The 22667-nt window shown below is 29.8% G+C and overlaps 2 protein-coding genes across 2 annotated transcripts; one reads left to right on the top strand and one right to left on the bottom strand.

The window, feature by feature from the left end:
• LOC111038898 lies at nucleotides 1–12820 on the top strand. The gene is made up of 4 exons (XM_022322168.1): nucleotides 1–132; nucleotides 5792–5942; nucleotides 7889–8068; nucleotides 11687–12820. Exons 2-4 carry the CDS (start codon nucleotides 5792–5794, stop codon nucleotides 12067–12069), a joined length of 714 nt encoding a protein of 237 aa, XP_022177860.1. The 5' UTR covers nucleotides 1–132; the 3' UTR covers nucleotides 12070–12820.
• LOC111038899 (uncharacterized protein DDB_G0287625-like) lies at nucleotides 5953–7761 on the bottom strand. The gene has a single exon (XM_022322169.1). The coding sequence runs from the start codon at nucleotides 7221–7223 to the stop codon at nucleotides 6594–6596; it is 630 nt and encodes a 209-aa protein (XP_022177861.1). The 5' UTR covers nucleotides 7224–7761; the 3' UTR covers nucleotides 5953–6593.
• Nucleotides 12821–22667: the final 9847 nt, after the last annotated feature.

Below are 22667 nucleotides of genomic sequence, written 5' to 3'. Positions count from 1 at the left end.
ACTTCTATAAATAGTACTCGCAGCACTGCGGAGACGTTGACTATCGTTTGGACATTCCCTGGTCGTGTTTCGTCTCCATAGTGTTCTTGCCTGTGCAAGTAGTATCGCCCATTGAATCATCCACGTATCAAGGTAAATATATGCACACCATCGTTCATAATAATGATTTTGTATTATTTTGTGATTTTTTTTACACATAAATTAAAGTTTAAATCGTTTAAAATAGGTAAGTCCGCCTTACTTCGGAGCAATAGATTGTGCTTATTTTATCTATAATTTTGCTGTGTATATTATATTACCTATATACATAGAAATTTATTATTTTAACAAAAAAAAAAATGTTTATGTTTTTTATTACAATTTTATGGTGTATTTTACCGAAACAAAAATCTATAGAAGTCTCCAGTAAGCATTTAGCTTAAAAATATCTGCCATGACTATATTTTTGAAATTTTTTTTGTATACTTCCATATCTCAATTTTGATGATGTAAACATTTAAGTTGAATAAACATTTTTGTTATTACCTTTGTTAATCAATAGCAGTAGGTACTATATTGTATATTTAAAAGCGTTAAATATAAAATACAATTATTGTTATTTCAAGATTCAAAATTTAATTTTTAAATTAATTCGATTTAACAACGGTTTATAATAATATGTATACAATTATGTAACGTACACCTTTACGTAAAAATGTTAACTACTTTTAGTGAGTGTTCTAAATCATAATATTAAACGAGCAAACAAAAAATAGACCTATTGAAATATAATATTATAAAAGTCATATTGGTGTATAAAAGAAATTATGTTGATAGACCTAAGAAAAAATAGAAAATTATATCGCTAGGCGAGTACCTACATACTATTTACTTTAAAATTGTAAATAGCGTTGTTTATTTAAAATGTAGTTAATAATAATAACACATGATTTTGTTTAAATAGGTGCTTAGGTGGTATTAGGTAACACCCATTAGACAATGATCATGTAAAAATATTTAAATTATGTATTCTACATTTATTTTACAATTTTTAAACTTATAAGATTTCTTCCCATCATGTGAATTTATTTTGAGTTACACTGTGTCATAATATACTATGCCTATGTAATGATTACATACGTAATGAAAACGTTGGTGTAATACGAAACACGTTAAGTAGGTGTATGCATTTTAATATGGATAAGGTAGTATTATTACTACCGTACTTTTATTTAAACATTTAACCAGCAATCTCTTAAGCAATGGATCATTTATTTAGATTTTATAAATCCACAGTAGGTATTCGTAGACTTGTAGCTATTATAACTTTTGGGTATTCAATACTTTTTCATTATTCGAATACATGTAAGATGAATTATTCAAAAAAAGTATTCTGATTATTATTTGTTTTGTATTTTTTCACACGTGTAAAACAATTAACTTCTCATCTTAACATGAATAATAATTCAACTTCGTGTTAAAAAAAAAGGTTATTATCTCCAGATGCGTGTAAAAATAATATAGTCCATCACTCAACATATTGTTTTTAATATTTTACACTTTATCAAATTATGTTTTACCTATGCGAATAAGTGCTATTTTATTACACATCTATATCTCATATTAAGTAAAGGTACAAAATAAGTTTTGCTTGTGTAAAGTTTTAATCCAATTGTCTGTTACATTTAGTTATGTTGAGAGGATAAATAAAATTAAAATTTATGATACAAGGCATAGAGGTAAACAATTAGATTAGAACCCTTTTTCTTAATATTCTGAATAGTTTTTGAGCTGCTTATTCGAATATAGAAATTCAAAGTACAAAATATAGCATACAGATGAAAAGGGTTTATGAATCACACATGCAGTATGTTAATTTATTGTTACACAAGTCAGATAGATAATAGGACATTATGATTAATTATATTCGTAACAAAGCAAGAATTAATACCTAGGCGGCTATAGGATATATAACTGACAATATAATAAGTATATTACAAATTATAATAGTACAATGCGTGTTATGTATACAATATGTAAAAATGGCGAAAGACTTTCGGTTTATAGAAACTTTTAATAATTGTCATTTCGCAGTTACCGCAAATATAATATTAATCAAATTACCTCAACGTAGTACGTATTAGTCTAACAGCCGTCGTACTTAATAACTCGCAGAGAAATTAAATATCACGCCTTTCATATTGTGTTATAAATTTATACCTAGGTACTATAATAAGAAATATATATTTGAATAAAACGTTAACCAGCTATGAAAATCAATTGTTGAACAATTACATTAAATATATTCTCTGCAGGACCCTATAGGAGTGTAAGTAGTTTTTATTTAGATTGTTTCAAATTCTTTTAATACTGAAAGTATGTACTCGTATAATGTACTACGTAATACCTGTATCGAAATACTTGCCTCGAAGTATATTGATAACTTCGACTAATATTGGTTTTCGGAATGGAATTTAAAATGCTAACAATAAGTTGATTATTTAAAAAAAATTAATCGTGTGACGTTTCGTTTGACATTTGTAATGGTATTACATTATAACAACAAATAACAATACAAGCATACAACATAATGAACACTTATGAAGGATTCTAAATGTGTTTATGATGGTGAAAAAAGCTATGCAACAAGCCATAAATCTTGTATGATAATAAAATTTTTATAAACACGATAAAATTAAATAGTTTTATGTCATAGGCATTCATAGAAAAAGTCAAATGAACCACATTGTAAATTATATTTTTATCATTTTGATCTTAACCATACATTTTTACAAAAATTTTAACTTTCAAATAACAACGCACACTGTTTATTTCATATTGCATTTTTCTGAGATTTTCAAGATGTGTAAATAATTCAAATCGAATACCTAACCAGTAGTCAATTATTCATACTCATAAATGTGCGTCTCATAAGTCGTAACTCGTGAGCAATACCTACAGTGTAATGACAAAATGGCACAAGAGGTAACATTAAAAATATTGGTGCACTTGTCCGATATTATCAACACTTTAACACTTTTGCACTTTAAAAAATTACTAATTTGTCATAGGTACACCGACGTAAAAACGAACATAATTTTTTTTTCACAATTGTTGTGTTGGAAATTCGGAATGTCCTCAAATAATATTACGTAAAAAAAAAGAAATGTTTTTAAAAACATATATTCATTTGCCGATAAAATGAATGGTTTGGTAGTAATAGAATCACTCCGTACATAATATTATTAAGTTCTATAACGTATGCTCTTAATTCTGGTACTCGGGTATTGTGTAACGGTGGTTCCATTAAAAAACGCAACATTTTTATCGGCGACGACCAATCCGATTGAACAGATTTCTCGGCGGCTAATAGGTATTAGGTAGTATGTAGGTATATATTGTATAGGTATATTCTGCCGGCAACAATGGTTACACACGTTTACAAACGTTTACAAGTGAACACGTTTACACAAACCGGGAACCGAGTATCATGTCGTTCCTTGCCCGTATACATAATATTATAATATTATAATATAATAATGTGCGCCGCGTTGCGCAACCGCGGGCGTAGAGTGCACGGCTAATGAGATACGCTTTCGATGCCCGCCGTGTACACCGTGTGTTAGAGGTTATAGGTAGAGGTAGGTAGGTAGGTAGGTAGGTACATGGTATCATTATAATAATATAGGCATAACATTGCGGTCGGGCTGCGAAAACGGCCTTTCAACTCGGCAAATCCGACGGACGACGATGGAGCCGCAGCGATGCGTGTTTGCACTCTATCCGATTATTATAAAATTGTTATTATGCAGCTATTATAATATAGGTATATACCTGGATGACCTAGGTATATACCTAGGCACCTACGTGTGCGACGCGGCCCGACTCTGTCGATCGGCCGCATGAAACATAAAAAAAAAATCGTAATGTAATGTATAGCTGGTGTCAACGATACATCGCGCGCAATAAAATATCGATGATTACAGCGAGCCGAATCGTTTCGAAATCCATTACGCATTTGCAGTAAAATCCATTTGTTCGAGTCGGCACAAACTGCTGATATTGTCACTACCTACTTACTACGTCTCTAATCTCTATTATTATAATATTATGTCGGTGGTTTGCACAGCGAATAGTCATAATTGTAAGGCCTATGCGGTTTTACGGTATTGTGTTAAAGTCAAATATTCAGGAATAGTAGTTTATATGAGTTATAAGTAATTAGTGTTTGGATGAGCGGAATTCTAATGGACCAACATTTTGATGGGTAACCGCGTACCACTTTACTCCGCTCATCAAGGCTTCAAATGCCTGCGTACAACTTTCATAAAATATTATTCTTAAATTTGATTTTTAAGTATCGAAATACTCAAAAAAATATTCAGTTTTCGAAGATCAAATTAAAACTGCATGTCGTTATTCAAAAATTTTAAAAATAGAAGGATAAAAAATGTTTTTTTCAAACTATCGGTTTGTAACAACTTGAAACTATATAAAAAAATATTTAAGAGAACATTACTAGCATACTTTATGAAATAATGTGTGATTCATGAGAAAACAACCACTCTGCATATTATATATTATTATAAGATTATTAGATTTGTTCTGTCTATTCTTATTTTTTATTCTTATTTCTTATCATCGTGTCAATTAGTTAACGTATACTTAACTGTGTATACGTTAAAAATTTTTTTATATTATGTAGATATAGATTAGATTAGATTCGTTAGGATTTCGATTATACGATAATACGTTAGTACTTACCATTAATAATGTGCAATAACACAGGTGCCATATGAATAGTGTTGTTGATTTTTCTAAATTTTGTTTATACAATTTCTTTACAAAAAGAATTATTTTATAAAATAGATAGATGTGTAGCTATTTAATTTTAAAATTGCCTTTAAAATTGCGGTATAATTCATATACAATATACATTGTACAATGTACCTAAACATTATTGATTATTACACATAATTTCAGACTCGCGGATGATTACAATATTTAACTGTATAATTTGACTTTCATAGTATTATTAATAAATAATATTATGTATTACAATTTTACACATAATATGAAATCATGATAAAATTATGATAAAATTTTGCAAGATGAGACGTTGTATCTTTAAATCACAGCTTATCTTAACAAAATACTGTTTAAAAATGAAACATGCATTTAGGTAAATTAAATCATTTTAAAATAAATATTTAAACACATGATATTTTATTTTATTTTATACATAAAAACGACATTAAAATAATTAGGTACTTTAGATATGCATTTACAGATTTTAGGAAAATATAAAACAAATTGTTTTCTGTACATCATGACCTACCTAGTCATTATATTTATTTTTACTTAAATTTACTTAAATTGTTGTTAGACTGTATTATAATTTTTAATGGTTTTAACATCAACATTTTTCTAACATTAAGATTTATAATTTGGCTATTTTTAATTTTTCAAAACATATTTAAAGAGTAATTGTATTTATTGTATATATAAAAAAATGTTAATGTTGGTTAAAACAAGTTATTTTATTTGTCTGATCGTTACACCTTGTATATTAATTTCAAAATCACTGAAAAATGAATTATATTTTTTATTTTATAATAAGCAGAACACAGGACACCAAGTATAGTTGGTAAGCTTTAGTAATCGAGTTAGAAGTATGCTTATGTAAATCTAAAAGTTACAAAAATACTAATATGATATGGTTCTTTAGCGTAGGGCTTTGTCGGGAGGTATGCATTTCAATGCAGTTTTTACGTCAATTCCTGAACTTAACCGTTTTTTTCTTTTGTCACAGATGACTGGAACCATGTCTTTTGGATTTTTCGCCTTGGCGCTGACGGTGACAAGCTGCTTGGCTGCCATCAGCGAGGTGAAAACCAACAACCCCGTCACACAGAAGCCTGGTCGTTTCCTCAGCCTGCCTGTCGCTCAGAAATGTAGTCAAAGTAAGTCGGCCACGTTAAATAGTAATATTACACAATATTAATAACAATTGGGAGTGTAACACTCGCTCTGGACTACGTATAAACACGCAAAGGTATAAATATGTTAACAACTGATGTCTGACCTGGTCGCAGATTGCATGGAAACCACGTATTGCCATACATTGATTAGTGGTGAGAGAGAGCCTTTCGTGACACACGTTGTTTTATCATACAATAGTAGAATATGACCTGTGTTGTTTAAAAATCGTACGAATGTAATGTTAAAAAATACATAAATATTGTTGGTTGTGTAATTAAATTTTAAATTTTTAAATTTTTAAATTTATTTAAAATAATATGTTACATTGATATCCTATATTGTATCTAACATGGTCTGATATAGTATGGTATTCGAAAAGTAAATTTTGTTTCGTTTATCGAAAGACAATGGAAACTAAGAATCAAACCAATTTAAAACGTATTATAATTTATACATATATTTAATATTTAGTCCATGACTATGAAAAATATTCAAATATTTTACTTAAATTCGATGTTGTTCCCTTGCCGTATATTATATATTTTAGACCCACGCTCGGTATCGTTCACAGTCGGTATGAATAGCTTTTTTTTAGATATTTTAAAAAATCATTCATAACGGTCTCTGTTATACTAACTCCTCCTCCTCCTCTGGCCGGCCGTTGTTCTTTTGGACCTGCGAGGGCGCGACTGGGGTTTGGCAACCGAGGCTCGTTCCTCCGCCGCAATCACGACGACGGGCTCTGCCGGGTCGGCCGACCGACGACGACTGCGACGTCCGACTCTGCTTTGGCTGCGGTGGCGTGTCCGAGAAGACGACAACCGCGAACACGTCGACCGCGACCGGTCTCGGACTTGCGGTGGTCGGCTTGGCCGTGTCCGACGACCCTCGGTCGGCGACGATGACGCTACCGCGTTTTCGTCAACCACGACCGACCACGATGGTTGGTCGGTATCGCCGCGGCCGTCTTCGTTCGCGGCCGCAGTTGGTCTGTTCCGCTTCGCGACGGTCTTTGGCCGACCTGCAGTCGTCCGCTGCTGTCGATTTGTCCGGCTTGGAGCGTTCGTTCGATTTTCGACGACCGACTGATCGCCGTCATCGTCGTAGTCTTCGCCGTCGTCGTCGTCGTCGTCTTCGTCGTCGTTGTTGACTTGCGCAGACAGCGGCACGACTTCGGAGGACGACGCGATCGAGTCGTTGTCTGCGTTGCTGTCGGCGTCCGACAATGACGGTGATGTCGGCCTTACCACAACGTTGCCCATCTCGTGAACGGCTCCGGCAAGTAATATAACAAGTCGCGTCGAATATTTTATTTTTCTGCGTTGCCAACGGCGACCGTGTTTATTCGTAATAATAGCTGTTGAGCAAGGATTTTTATGTAATGAAAATAGACAAAATTCGTTAACATTCGTGTGGGGGCATTTGGCCGTTTTTGTCAAAATATTTATTTAAGAAAAAACAAAACTGCTTAGATTTGAAGATTTTCCGACGTTTGAAAAATTTTGATTCCGAAATTGCCTTATTATAGCCCCAAAAAGAGCGTTCATCGTCAACCTAGATGATTAAGTCACCTTTTGAATATTTGATAATAAATGAGATGACATACATACTGTGTACAAAATTTAATTCAATGACATGTCATCATTTAGAATAATTGCTTTTATTGAATTCAATTTTTCTTTGTTCATTTTTCCAGTGTTTCGTTGCATTAACATGTTACTATGTTAGATTAGGTCATGTTAAATAAACAAATGGTAATTATTACCATCGTTTTTAAATGTTTTTTTTTTTTAAATATACATCGAGAATAATATCAGCATAATATCATATTGTATTTTGTAATCCAACAGCAATTTTGTTTATTTACAATAAAAAAAAAACGTAATCATATTTTCTATAATCACGTGATATTTTTTATTGTTTCCAGGACCGAAAGAATTTACGTACAAAGGACGCAATTACTTCTACAGTGGCCACACTCAACAGTACAAAACATCCAAAGTCGATTGGTTGGAAGCAAGAAATATTTGCCGAGAATACTGTATGGACCTTGTATCAATTGAAACTCAAGAAGAAAACAATCTCATTTTCCGACTGATCCAACAAAGTGAGTGCCTAATTCTAATATTATTATCTGAAATATAAGTAAAACGACGATTGTTCATTATTATTATCAGTGTGGTTCGTAAAAAGACTCTACAACTTTATAATTCATAATTATAATTTTATATTTAGCATGGATTATAGATAAATTTTAAAAAATGACACTATATGATGAAATATTATACTATTGACCATTAGGCCTTGCTTATTTAGTGTACATATTTTCTTCAACTCGAGCACCTATTAATTAATTTTTATATTTTATGAACATGTTGAGTAACTATTTTTTTTTATATAATACACTTGGTAGTTTGTACTTTGATAAGTAACGTCTATCAAAATTTCGAACTAAAAATAAAAAATACATAATAATATGATGTATAATGACTGTGAAGCGTTTTTTTACGAGACCTGATTAATGAATATCAAAATTTAAGACAAGGGCGTTACTTTCATAATATATTCTCACTGGCCAACTCCAAATTTATATCTGAAGTTATTGTTTTGTACCATGTCTTTTTCTATGTCTTTCTATTGCAAAAACCTAACCTATATTATGATCATTGTTTTATTTTTCAAGGCTACTCAGCCATTGATATTCCGACAAGATCGGGAATTTTGTTTCGAGTAAATCCAGCCCGATCTGACTCAAAATGGCTTAAATATAATTATTAATGTATTATTATATAAGTACACCTATACTTGTTCGTCTAATTAACAACCTGCCGCAATTTCGTGAGAATGATTTGGCACGTTACCACAATCCAGTGTAATATAATTCACCAGCTAGTTTTAATAAACAAAAAAAAGTATTTTCAGTGTTTGGTTCAGAAAGTGTGTAATACTTATTAAATACTGCTATATTTTTTAAAGTTTTCCGACGGCCTTCACGATAGGTGACTAAAAGTAAATAAATTGAATAAAGGAATATAAAAGAGTGATAATAAGCACTAATACTACGTAATATCTAATAATAATTTCATAGTTGGATACGCGTGTGCTTATTATAACATATAATATAATTTGTAACTGACGGAAAAGAGCGAGGTACCTTTGTTATAAGTAGTAGCTTAATCTGTAAATACATTAAACATGGTAGTTTTTTTTATGTAATTAGATTCGTAGTTAGTAGAACCATTACCCCCCCCCCCCGTGCTGTTGAAAAAAAACCATTGCAAAATGATTATTTAATTTTACTATTTTAAAGATGTTGTGTTATTATCAAACGTACCTACTTATACCTATAAGCTATTACCTATTGTCAAAACAGTTTCTCTCACATATAATAATATCATATTTCATGGCACGTGCTTCCTTTATAAACTCAGTATAATGTGAAATTTTTCTTACGTTTAACAAACAGTCCTAATTACGTTTCGTATTATACGCCAAAACAGTTTTAGAAACATTTTAGTTCACTACATTTAGTCGGTTTCTCCTTGTCCTTTTATCTAACAGGAAAGTACATTAAGAAAACGTTACTCAATCAAAAATTGAATTAGGTTGGCACCTAACCCACGTTGTGATTTTTCATAGTAATGACATAATAACTTTTTTTTGTTAAAGTTTATTATTTTCAAAATCTTTTGGAAATCTTTCAAAGGGTTAACTGACAAAATTGAAGTCAATGAAAATTTACAAACCCCTCCAAGAAAAGCTATTTGAAATAGCTAATAATGTTATTTCTTAATATTATTCATAAATTCATAATATAGATATAAATTAAGTGTGAATAATTTATACATGATTTAATTATATAGTATTGAAGTGGTTGGTGTCACAATCAATGGAAATAGACAATTTTGTTTTTCACAACTCTATAGGTACACGTGTTTTTGTTATTCATTCTTGGCGTAATAAGTTTTAACAAAAAATAAATTTAAAAATACCTATGATTCCGAGTAAGTAAGAATAAGAATAAGGGGACGAATTAAGTTTTATTTTTAATTTTGGCTCTAGCTGTAATGAATTAGGGCCCTATCACTGGAAAGCCTCTACTATCTTTATTTTGTCTTCAATAAATTATGTATGTCAGCCAATTTAATATATTAGTTGTACAAATAAATATTAAGTCCATTGATTTCTGGTGGCCTGTCATTATTATAATGTGTTATATGATATTATTATTATATATTTTTTTTTTACTGTTATATTATTATAGGTACCTACTAAACTAATGTAAATGAAAACTATTCAGGCTTTTATTTCATTCCAGTGAAACAATATTTTTATAACACATTTGAAAGTAAATATATTAAAATTCCTTATAATTTCTTCTTGAAAATTGTAGTTTGACTTGTAACAAATTTAGATTTCATGTTGTAATTCAATTACATTTTAATAATGTGATTTAGATGTATAATTATTTACAACTATTTAGCAATGTCCTAAACATTTTACTAAAAATAAAACGAGTAAGAAAAATACATGAGGGTCAATTTAAAGTTTCAATATTTTAATGTATAATTAAAATCTGTTTTTGGTTTGGTCGAGGAAATGCAGTGTGACGATTAGAGGTCAAAATGTACATACAATTATGTGCAATATCTAACGGAGAGAAATCATCCGTCACACTGATGATAATTTACTTCACACTCAAATATCACATTGGCCGTGTTATATCATAGACTTTTACCGTAAGGCAGAAGATAACTTAGTATTTTGTATATGACAAACACGATTACATTATACAGGGTCTGTACTGTTTAGGTAGTTTCTTAAAGTTTTTGATTTCATAACAGCAAGTTGTGTGAAATCTCGATTTTTACGAGCACTACTCGCTAGTCAATTTTGATCCATGTTTATAATATATAATAATTAATATGTACGCATTCAACTTGCGAAGAATAATCACACTTAACCTATAACTATCGTCTTGGTGAACTATATCGGGACTTTGAGCAAAATGTATTTGACTGCTCATTAAGTGGTGTGTTAAGCGTTACTTTCGGGCCGCTGAGACAGTGCGTTTGTAATTTGTATGACCATCAATTAATCTGGATGACTGGATGAAAACATGTAACAATGTGTTCTAGCAAATATTATCAAAAAATTCATGTAATGAAAATAATATAAATATCATATAGTAAAACTGATGTGATATTATCCATTTATAAGTTACAAATAATAATTGACTAACTATATATGTAATAAATCACTAATCAATCATTATTAACAATTGTCTTCAAAATATTTAACAATTCAATGGTTGTAAACGCCCAATAGTTAATTTTTACTGACTATAGAACTATAGTTACATCAGGTAGCATGTACAACTGCGTTCAACCCGGCCATGACAATGATAATAATAATAGTAATAATATGATGTCGATGTTTTCAGTTGACATAATATAATATACGATATTGTGGTATACGCGTTATAATACTGTACACATGCTGGGTTGCATAAAAAAATTGATTCACTAAAATTTAATGAAGTAAATCGTGTTTAAGAAGCCATGAACTCTCAATGTGATCACAGGTTATAGGTTACAGATTACATATTATATATAATCTGTGATATGATTTGGATTCATTAAATGTATATAGTGATTGTTTATGCGACCCAGGTACTCAGCACTAATATCATAATATTATTTTATTATTTTTCGGTGTTTCGCAGACGACGCTCCGTACATATGGACCAGCGGACGTCTGTGCGACTTCAAGGGTTGCGAGAACCGGTCGGACCTTGAGCCGAAGACCGTGAACGGATGGTTCTGGTCGGCCACCCGCGGCAAGATACCGGCTACCAACCAGACACCAACTGGCTGGACGTACAGCCCATGGAGCAAGAGTGGACACAAGAAGACACCACAGCCGGACAACGCTGAGTTCGACATCAACGGCACAGTGGAGTCGTGTCTGAGTGTGCTCAACAACGTATACGGCGACGGCATTGCGTGGCACGACATCGGTTGCTATCACGAGAAGCCGTTCGTGTGCGAGGACAGTGACGAGCTACTCAGCTACGTGGCAGCCACCAACCCCGGCCTCCAACTCTAAATGTCACCATCGCCAACTTCACCAAAATCACCATCCCTCCATGTGATCATCCCCATACCTCCCCACCACCCCGGGATAAGCGACAGACGCCATCCTTTAAAATACATAATATCATGATATGTATCCGACAATAATTGTACTTAATACTCATTGACCGGGCCCTTAGAATTAAAATCGGATCCTTGATAGAGGGCGCTGGAGACAGTTTAAACCATAACAATTTAATATTTAATTCCGTGAGTGCATCAGTAGTCACTCAGTAACTAATTAGTGACATCCTTCTTTGGTGTTATGTTATAAAAACAAGCAAGGCTCGTTTATGAGTAATTCTAAGGTCTACGGTTATAGCTAAGCAAAAAAATTTTCAGTTTCTTTTTCTCATGCCTATAATTATTCATAATTATAATGCCCGAGTCAAACAAGTTTCCGTCGATGCCGGGCATAAAAATGTTTTAGAACTTCTTCGTTACAATCGTAGACGACGTGCGTCTTATCTTTCACTCCGCCCCCGTCCTTCAATCCATAATCGTTTTTCATCACCATCATTCCCTGTATTTCAATAATACTATATTTATATTATATTATACATACATAATATATATTTTAAGTTTATTATTTTTTTTTCGTCTTACATTTTATTGCTAATGTATTTCGGTTCACTAAATTTAGGTGCGACTACAGTTGTCACCACGTATCGTTCGTTTTTATATAATTACTGTTTTCGTATAAATAAACGTTCGGGCGATACACACTTTTGTATTAATTGCTTTCTTTCCATGTCCTTACGTCCACTCTGACCAGTTCAGACGGACTAATACTCTACTGCTGTCTGCTTCTACTGCCTCTATAATATTCTTATTATTATATTGTACAGTATTGTAATAAAATTATTACCTATTATCGAGGTATTTCATGCCGGTCATCTTCTCAAGGAGTAATGTATAGGCAACTCATTAAATAGTCACGACACGTTTATGAATGAAAAGTAAATCAACGTAATGTGTGGTACAAGTGTAACAGCCGACAGCATATTATTTTTATATTTGAGGAACGTCTCAAGTACACTATTATTTTGCTTTATATATATATAATATCCAGTTTTTTCTCGTCTTTGGAAACGCATTAGCATTTAATTGTGACATAATTTTGAGGTTTTGACAATACCACTTTTGATTCTAAAAAATGTAAAGATAACACAACAACTCTTCTAGAGAACAAAAGTCTATTTCCAAAACATATTATATGATTTTGAATATGACCAATTTTTATAAGCTTTTGTTTTTTTAATTATTTTTTTTACTAAGCAACTTAATTAAAAATTGAAACATAATGCGTCAAGCAGAAATCATCCACTTTATAAAAAAATTAAAATATAATGAATTCAGACCACTCTAAGTGACAGTTTTTTTTGTAAAGCATGTTTTGACCAAAAAGTCACTCTTTTCATTTTGTTCGGTGGTGCCGTTGACATAATATGTGTACGAATGCAGCGAGTGCTTAGATATTCTGGTACTCGAATAAAGCCACAATCACACTAATCATAATTTACGACTAACACAAATTCCATAAGCACCGGTATAACAAAATTGCGTATTACTTAAATATTTCTCCTTATTAAAGACACCTTAATCTCCAAAATTAATACTTCGAAAACGGCCTTGGTTATTATATTTTAAAGAAGAGTTGTGATTTTATCTTTTACATTATATCAATTTAGAATGTGTCCATTTAAAGCCTTACAATTTTATCAGCTTAACGTGTAAAATATATAAATCTTTTGACCTATACTGGCATAACTTTATAATATAATTTTATTATTACTACTACAAACTCAACATTCGTAAAGATTCATCTAAAAATAAATGACATTATTGTCTATAGACTATAACATTGGGTCATTGACCATTGTCTGAGTTAATGACTCACATGATATTTAAGGGTGTGGCAAAATATTTTTGAAAATCATATTAATAGCATACATTATACATACCAATATTTTATTTACTAATTTAACTACATCCAATAGTACTGAATTGATAAATACATTTTTCTATTTATTCTTTCTAATTCTGATTTTAAACATGTATAGCAAAAAATAATAAAAATACATTTTGTATGACTGTTTTAAAATAAAATTTTTTTGTAGATAGATATTATATTGTATAGGAAAAAACGAAGTTTATTAATTATTTTCTAATTTAAAAATATTAAACATGGAAACCTTAACTGTTACTTAATTTTCTATAACAAGTGAAATTCTCAATTATTAAAGTAGATAAATCACTTTTTGCATGGTTAAAAATCATGAAAAATTAATAGCTATAAGATTCCTGTTCATAAGTTTTAATAAAGTTTAAAAATATCGAAAATACAACCTCGACTTTTTTTTATGAGTCAATCAATCATTAACAATATTTGTTTAAATCACGAAGATTTGAAAATTATTTTATAAGCAATTAAAAATGTATACATTTTTTTTTGATTTTATTGCTTAAAAAATTATTAAAAGTATCTTAATAGTCTTATGTTTGTGGCACTCAGGTGTGACTCACGTAATTATAATTATGTTGTATTAAAATAAAATTATTAAAGAATGTATTTGAACACACACACACGGTGTCTTCTAACTTAATAATTGGACTGTGTACAAATGTCATAAATACAACACCGACTTTTTGGGTTGAAGTAATTTGGTGTACTTTTGTGATTGACTTCATACATGGGATAGATTTTGGTCTAGATCTCAAGGTAAGTCAGATCATTAAAATCACTCAGGATATTTCAGGATCATCTGGCAATCTTAGCGTGATTTATAAAATCACTTCTTCAGGATTTTTCATAATTTACACTGCACAATTAAAAAATATTAAAAGTATCAATAAAATTCACGATTAGGTGAGAAAAAAACGCTGATAAGGATTATTAATTTGTTAAATATTATTGTGCCTGTTATTTTTAAACTTTAGAATGAAGTATCTAACAATTCAACAAACAAATCAATTTATCAAAATATTTTATTTTATATACTATATAATATTTATATATTTTTTTAAATTTTGATAGGGGTTATTAATTAAATGTTTGGGTCATCACCGATGTACGGTGATACCGATCGATGGCATAATTAGCATTCAATTAATTAAAGTAGGTATTTTGACAATTTCAATGTGTATAGTAAATACTAAATAATAATATATGTAGGTAGGTAGTAATAGTCCCTAAAATATAAATTGTTATAAAATAAAATATTTATTATCATGTTACTAAAACAATATTATACTAATATATTTAAATATTATTATTTTATTGACCACACAAAATTCAACAACACGATATCCGAATTGAATTATATTTCCAACATTATAAATCAATCAACGTTTTTGTGAAATAAAATACCAATGAATGTTGATGACTCATAGTGAGATCCATTAATTTTTAATTTAGATCGAATTAGGGTTTTCGATACCAACGAGTATTTATTTATTTTTCTATTTATTTCGCTAATCGGTAAAAAAAAACCACACATGCAGGCAAGTGGGTACCGCTCTGCTGTACGTTAAGTGCCTATAGAATTCTCTGGAACCAGAGTTGGGTAAAATTTTATTTAGATCATTATTCGAATAAATATATATTTCAATGATTTTTTTTTATAATTATTCGAATAAAACAACGATTGTCACGCATATATACGTACTTAAAAATTAAAGAACGACTGACGTAGAAACACGAAACAACTAATAGTAATTCTAAGATTAAGAGAGTATAAAATACATTTTATAAAACTACGCTTTCAAAATATAGATAATCGACATTAAAAGATTAAACAGGTAACTATATAGCTTTATGGAACATTTGCCATCTAATATCCAAATGTCTAATCTATTTATACATTTTTATATGGAGCTAAATATTAGTTTTTAAAATTATTCAATATACTTTTATTCTAATAATTGTGAAATATATATTCGGATAAAATTGCATCTAAATAGTTATCTAAATAAAAAAACTATTCGAATAATACCCTACTCTGGCTGTAACGAACGTATTCAATTTGATTTCTATGATATAAAATCATGTATACGAAAAATGATTCTGAGCGAAGATGGTCTGTCGGAATATTTTATATTTTTGTTATTATAGTAATTTGTTTTACTATTAGGCATCAATAATGCAGTAGGTTAGCTGATAAAACTACATTTTAAAATAAAATTACGGGCATGTCATACAGTATAATAATATACTAAATAGGCACTTTAATAATATCAAGTACTCACAAATAATTGTTTTAATCACAAAAAAATAATTAAAATTGTTATCTCCGTTTAAATTTGTAATGTCGTAAAACTTTGAACTTAATAATATATCATCTATTTGAAAATACTGTTTTTACATAACCGTTTTTGGTAACAGTATTAAATACTCACGAAAACCCTTGTTTTCAAAATAAAACAATAAACATTTTTACATTTTATGAAAAATAATTTGAAAATTGTCGAGATTTTGATGAATTTTATCAACCAAGACTATACTTGAACCGAGTCAAAATATTTTCGATAGTTATATCATGTATAGAAAATGATAAGTAATGGGGGGAAGGCATAATTTACATTTCACACGATAAAAACTGGTGGTAGTCTTATAAGATATGCATAATTTACCTAGAATTTACAGGAAATTTAAAAGTGACTTACATTAGATAAATACACCAGTCTTGTGGGAGTAGCTCAAAATGAAATTATTGTTCTTCGCATTGTGTGCAACGAGTGCCCCCGTCATTTGTCAATCAGCTACTACACATCGAACAATAAGTTGCCTACTCTCTGAGAACCAGGCGTTATAAATGTTTCTGATACTTATTTTGTTATTTAATATGGGCCTTTGTCATTTCAACAATCCAAACTCCATGGTCTATCATACATTTATCATATCATAAATTGACTATTGAGTAGTATAGAGGGGCCATCAGGAAATCGTTTTTTTTTCAAGGTATATACTTCAGGAAAAAAATAATGTGGCAAGAGTAGATTATTTTGTACCGGCCCCACTGTTAATAATTGTTATAAAATTGTACTACTCTATGACATCATCATAATGAAATAATGAATTATGAATTTTCGCATATTACAATAATACCTTGTACAAGTTATATATCGGACCTTTACAATATTTTTTTCCAAAAAATTAATCACTCTGTATTCTGTAAAATAGAAACAATTTTCTCATAATTTGTTTGTACAGAACGATATATGCGGAAAGGCCTCTTTATATTATTCAATGGGATGAACCCACGGCTGTAGATAGTATGGTTGCGCTTCGTTATATAGTTATGTGTAATGTGTTCATTATATATTCTTATCAAAAATATTCAAAATCTAATGTAAGCTAAAGCTCCCTGTAACAATAATATTTGAAACAATTATTTAAAAACACCTATTTTTTATGTACTGCTTTATCATAGAATATAATAAATATGTTTATTTATTTGTTAACGAGCTTGGAAGCCCAATAGAATAATATAATTTATAGTAGTAAATAAATATGAACAATTTAACATACTCATTAAAGTAAACAAACAATCGATAAGCAAATGGAAATCATAATTAAAAATAAAATGAATAATAGAAAAAACGGATTGCAGTACAATTATTAATAAGAAATTTTAAGAGAAGCTTAGGTGTACACATGAGCACATCACTAAGTACCATACGGTATCTTATGAGTATCATAAGATGAATAGGATTATTTTTACCATAGTTCGTATTGTGGAATGGAACAGCAAAGGAAGAGTTAGACCTAGTTTAGTGAGAAGGAACTTTAAAATATATTAGAGAAAGAAGAGACGGAGTATCTACACGTCCACCAATCGACTTGTGCGAAAACACCAAATTAGCTTCAACTCTTTTATCTTATAGAGATAGTAGGAGTCAGAGTTTATTCATCACTTGCCTATAATTATACAATTAATGTGGAATTTGTAAAATAAATGACACCGAAAAACAAAAACGTCTCTGGACCATCTCTATGTGAGAAAACTTATTTTCCGTAAAAGGGCCCCTGAGAGAAGAACAATATTTCATAAAAGGCGGTACGAGAGAGCAATATAAAGCTTTGAGAGAACTAGAGAACTTAAATTCTGTTGACAAAGCCAAGCACATTAGACGCATGGCAGTAAACTGCCTCAATATGGCAATGAAATTCAAGATTTGGGCAGCTGCAAACCGTGCTTTAAAGTTCACTAAACAAGTAATCACACAACACATCGTTAAAACGTCATTTAGTTGATATGTAGTGAAAAATTAAATACAACCGTATATCATGTACGAGATATTATGAGGACAGACATAATTTTACGTGTAATAGTTATAGCTATGTGTGACGTCATCTGGCCATGGCACAACCTATTCTATGATACGAGACTGTTATGTTCTGCGAATTAAAGTTTATCGTTTTAATACACAATAGTATGATGTACAAGAATTTCGATTTTTTCCTCGATCGATTATATTTATTTGTCTAACATAACGATAAAACCGAAATGTTTTTACTGAGCTTAAATTTTTTTTATGTATCTATACTTAATAGTTAATGGACAAACACATACACACACACACACACAAGAACACACAAATATTTTCGAAAAAGAGATTGCAATAGTAAAACAGCCATAAAAATGTTAGTAGTATCTGTATAGGTACATAAAATAATGAGGTTAACAAGAGTTAATGTCTCTATTTTAATAAATGAGCGATAGTGAATAATAAAATAAATTATTATTGATAAAATCATAAGCTATGAAAAAAAATATATATATTAAAACATTATTTGTACAATGAGATACATAAGGTATTTTGAGTATTCAAATTATTTTGGTTTGTAAAAATTAATAAACTAGACTGACTCTCCGCTCAGAGTTGTTTTTGTATGCAACGGTTTATCATTGAAATCAATTACATATTAGAATAATATTTTACGGTGACTTTCTCAACGACAACGAACACTCAAAGTCTCGAACCTTACTGGCTACTACAATTGGACTTTCCTTGTTTTTAAGTGATTTTATTTAAATATATATAATATTAAAGTACCTACAATATTGGACATAATATTTAAGCAAAAAAACAAGTACTTTTTTTTCTGTTTTTTAATATCTGTTCAGTTTAGATGAAATTTACATTTTAATATACTAGATTAGTAAATAATTATTCACCGACGACGGTAAAATATACCTTGAATATTTACTTTTTTAAAACGTTGGAATGCGTCTCTTAAAATACCTTTAGGTACATCAATTATTTTATTAATTTAAGGTATTTAACTAAATAGGTATTTTTGTAGTAACTTGAACCCAATATTATCTTTTTCCGACAACATTTAGCAACAGGAATTTGGTTTTCAACAACTATTTTATAGCTGTCTGGCTGCTCTAATCTTATATTAAGAGGACGCCACACCCGCATGTGCTGTCTCCGTCTTACAAATGTACAACATAGCAAAAACTGTTTAGCGCGGGACAACTTTTCTCGCACCATATTTGTTGTAGAATTACCAAATTTTCACAACACTTAAAGAAGAACTTTATCTGTGCAACAACGTGCTCTTTTTTTAATTACACTTTCCAATCATTTTTTATAAGCAAATGAAAAAAACAAAAAAACAAAATGTTTAGAAGCAAATAACTTTTGTTGTATTTATGTTATCTAGAATATAGGCACGTTTTTGCATGGATAATTTTCTACTCGATATGTTCAGAAATTTTGGAGCCACTACTACAAACACAGAAAGATAAAAGTTGTCCCGCTCAAAACAGTTTTTGCTGTGTTGTTCCTTTGTAAGACGGAGACAACACATACGGGTGTGGCGTCCTCTTAATAGTGAGTTGTAACATATATGTATACAATACAATATAATACTATTATCGGTCTTGACTTTTGACGATAACAATTTCTTACAATAAACTTAATAGTTAATAGTACGATTGAGAAATAAACAGAAACTGCGTATTATTATATTGGCATTTGAATGTCAAGGAAACTATGTTACTCTTGTGCTTTACTTACTCAATCTTGTATTTAGGATTTTGCTGCCCTAGTACACGTTTTTTTATTGACACCTGTCCCCTCACCGGTTTTTTATAGTTTAAATTGTCTCACCAATCAAAAAACTTACATCACATGTTATATATTAACAATATCACGCAGCATAAAAATCAATAGAATGCCCCTGTGTTGAAAATCATAGTAACTATGATAAATAAACTATGTAATATATATTTTTTTTTAGTTATGAAATAGTGAACATATTATTATTATTATTATTAAAAGTTAATTACTTTTGAAAAAACATCGATAAAAGCTGCATAATGGACAATGGTACCTACCTTTACGGCCTTCTTGTATTAAAATTATGTTTAAAATCAATATAAATATAGAAAACTACCAAATCGTCCAATGATAATAATTTATAATTTATAATTTGATAAAATGTAATGTACCTACAGTTATTTTTTGAGTTACACCAAACAATCAAAATCAATTTTGATTTTATCTAAAACTGGTCTTGAGTAAATATTCAGTTTTTTCTTAATTTGTGTTCGTTTTCCTAGACGTTTTTGAAAACTATTGGGAATTTGAAAATAAGACTGTTATTTCAAATATTTATCTTATATACACACAAAAATGATCATAACACATTATTGTCAAATTATTGCATTCATTCCCTCAGAATCTAATAATATTATGTATGAAATACAATAATAATAATATTATTGTAATCACTGCTCAGTAATTATTTATTATTCAGCAATTATGGTATTGTAAATGGTTAGTTAATAAAATAATTAATACGAGTATATCTCCTAATATTTGCTGTTCTTTTTTAAACAAATACTATTTCTAGTAAGTTGAAGTTTTTAAAAAGGAAAAGGACTTACAAGAAATCTTCGAATACAATTTGTTATACTTATATGTGACTGAAGATAATTTATAAGTTACTGTAACCTATTAAATATTAAAAATGTCTTGAACAATTTACTGTTTTCGATATACAGCTCTCTTGTATGCTGACAGTAAGATGTTACTAACATCATACCATATAAGAAATGTTTAGTTTAAGCACAGAATAATAGGTGTAGGTGGCTACGCACGTAGATATATCATATATTGAGATTGCTTGCAAATAATAGCTGTTAATAATTGTTTAGATATTTATAGAACGTTTTGTGACATTGATTTGCCTAAAACTGCCTAAATTAATGTAAATCTGTTTTTGAAAGAAAACAAATTTGGTGCCCCCCAAAAAATTGCTGCCCAGGGCGATTGCCCCCTCCCACCACGACCCTTCTTAAATATGACACTGCACATATTACCTCTAAGTATACCTACTTAAAATGAGGAAAATAAATTATAAATACTGTTTAGATGTTAAAATAAAAATATTATCTAGTGGTATCTTTTTTTTATATTAATTCAGTCATTTGAATATAATACTATATAACTTGGGATCAACTTTCAATTTTTAATAATATGATTACGTGATTTTTTAATTTAAAATATAAACTTATACTAACAAATAGCCGATAGGTAGGTACAGGTACAATCTATACAAGATGTATAACATTAAAAATTGTTCATAAATAGTAATAAATACTACTGTAGATAATCATTAATATCTTTCGTAAGGTACTGTCTCGAGTTTACTTATTAAAAAAAAAAAAGCACCTTGAATAAATTCCTACCAGAGCCCAAAGTAATGCATTGGGGGACATGTTTTGTCATTTCTTTATATCATACATAACACTTTAAATCAATCGTTCTTTTTTATTTTTAGTAACTTATTAGACAAAAATTATCATGTAAGTATTTATAATACAAAATTTAGTATATTGTGCGGAAACGCAGCAAGAATATTAAACTTGGTTTTTATTATCATATAATTCGAACACTAATTTTTTCTTTTTAATAAATTTGTATAGTGATTTTTTCTTAAGCGTATTAGTTATTATTATTATTATTTTTTTTTTTATTTGAATTAAGCCTCGGCAACTATGGCCATTGGAAACAAAGAGTTTAACTCTAAATTATTGACATGTTATACAAGTTACATATTAAATACTATTGATAAGGTTGGACTTAGCAATAAAGGTTATAATGTGTCTTATGTTGTCTGGGTGGAGGGCTTCTGACAGAATGTCTGAAATGCCTGCTTTTAGTTATTAATTATTTGAACTGTTGGACGGCGTCGTCTAGAATAATCGGTAGATAAATTTAACAGTAGACTAACTATAACCGAAAACGACCTGATCGATTTACCTGCATTTAAAATGAAGTAACATTATTGTAAATTTTTGCGGAACATAATATTATATCAAGTCAAAATTATGAAGTAAATTGATTTACATCAAATCCAATTTTGAAAAATTAACTATTGACGAGTTACAAAAACAAAATGTTTCATTTGGTAAAGTTTTCAATAGAAAACTTGAAGTATAAAAACAAAAACTGGAAAACGTAACAAAAAAGCTATGGTTTAAATAATTAAAAAAAAAATAAAACAAAAATTATCACTGTAAAATAATTCATAATTCTTAGTTGACTAGCAAA

This window comes from Myzus persicae, unplaced genomic scaffold (genome assembly GCF_001856785.1).
Source record: "Myzus persicae strain clone G006 unplaced genomic scaffold, MPER_G0061.0, whole genome shotgun sequence".
Lineage (NCBI taxonomy): Eukaryota > Metazoa > Arthropoda > Insecta > Hemiptera > Aphididae > Myzus > Myzus persicae.
This window is presented reverse-complemented; position numbering and strand designations above follow the sequence as displayed.

Coding starts and splice junctions, on each gene's coding strand:
- LOC111038898 (XM_022322168.1), top strand. CDS start 5,792: ATGACTGGAACCATGTCTTTTGGATTTTTCGCCTTGGCGCTGACGGTG. Junction 5,943..7,888: donor CGCTCAGAAATGTAGTCAAA/GTAAGTCGGCCA, acceptor TATTGTTTCCAG/GACCGAAAGAATTTACGTAC. Junction 8,069..11,686: donor TTTCCGACTGATCCAACAAA/GTGAGTGCCTAA, acceptor GGTGTTTCGCAG/ACGACGCTCCGTACATATGG.
- LOC111038899 (XM_022322169.1), bottom strand. CDS start 7,223: ATGGGCAACGTTGTGGTAAGGCCGACATCACCGTCATTGTCGGACGCC.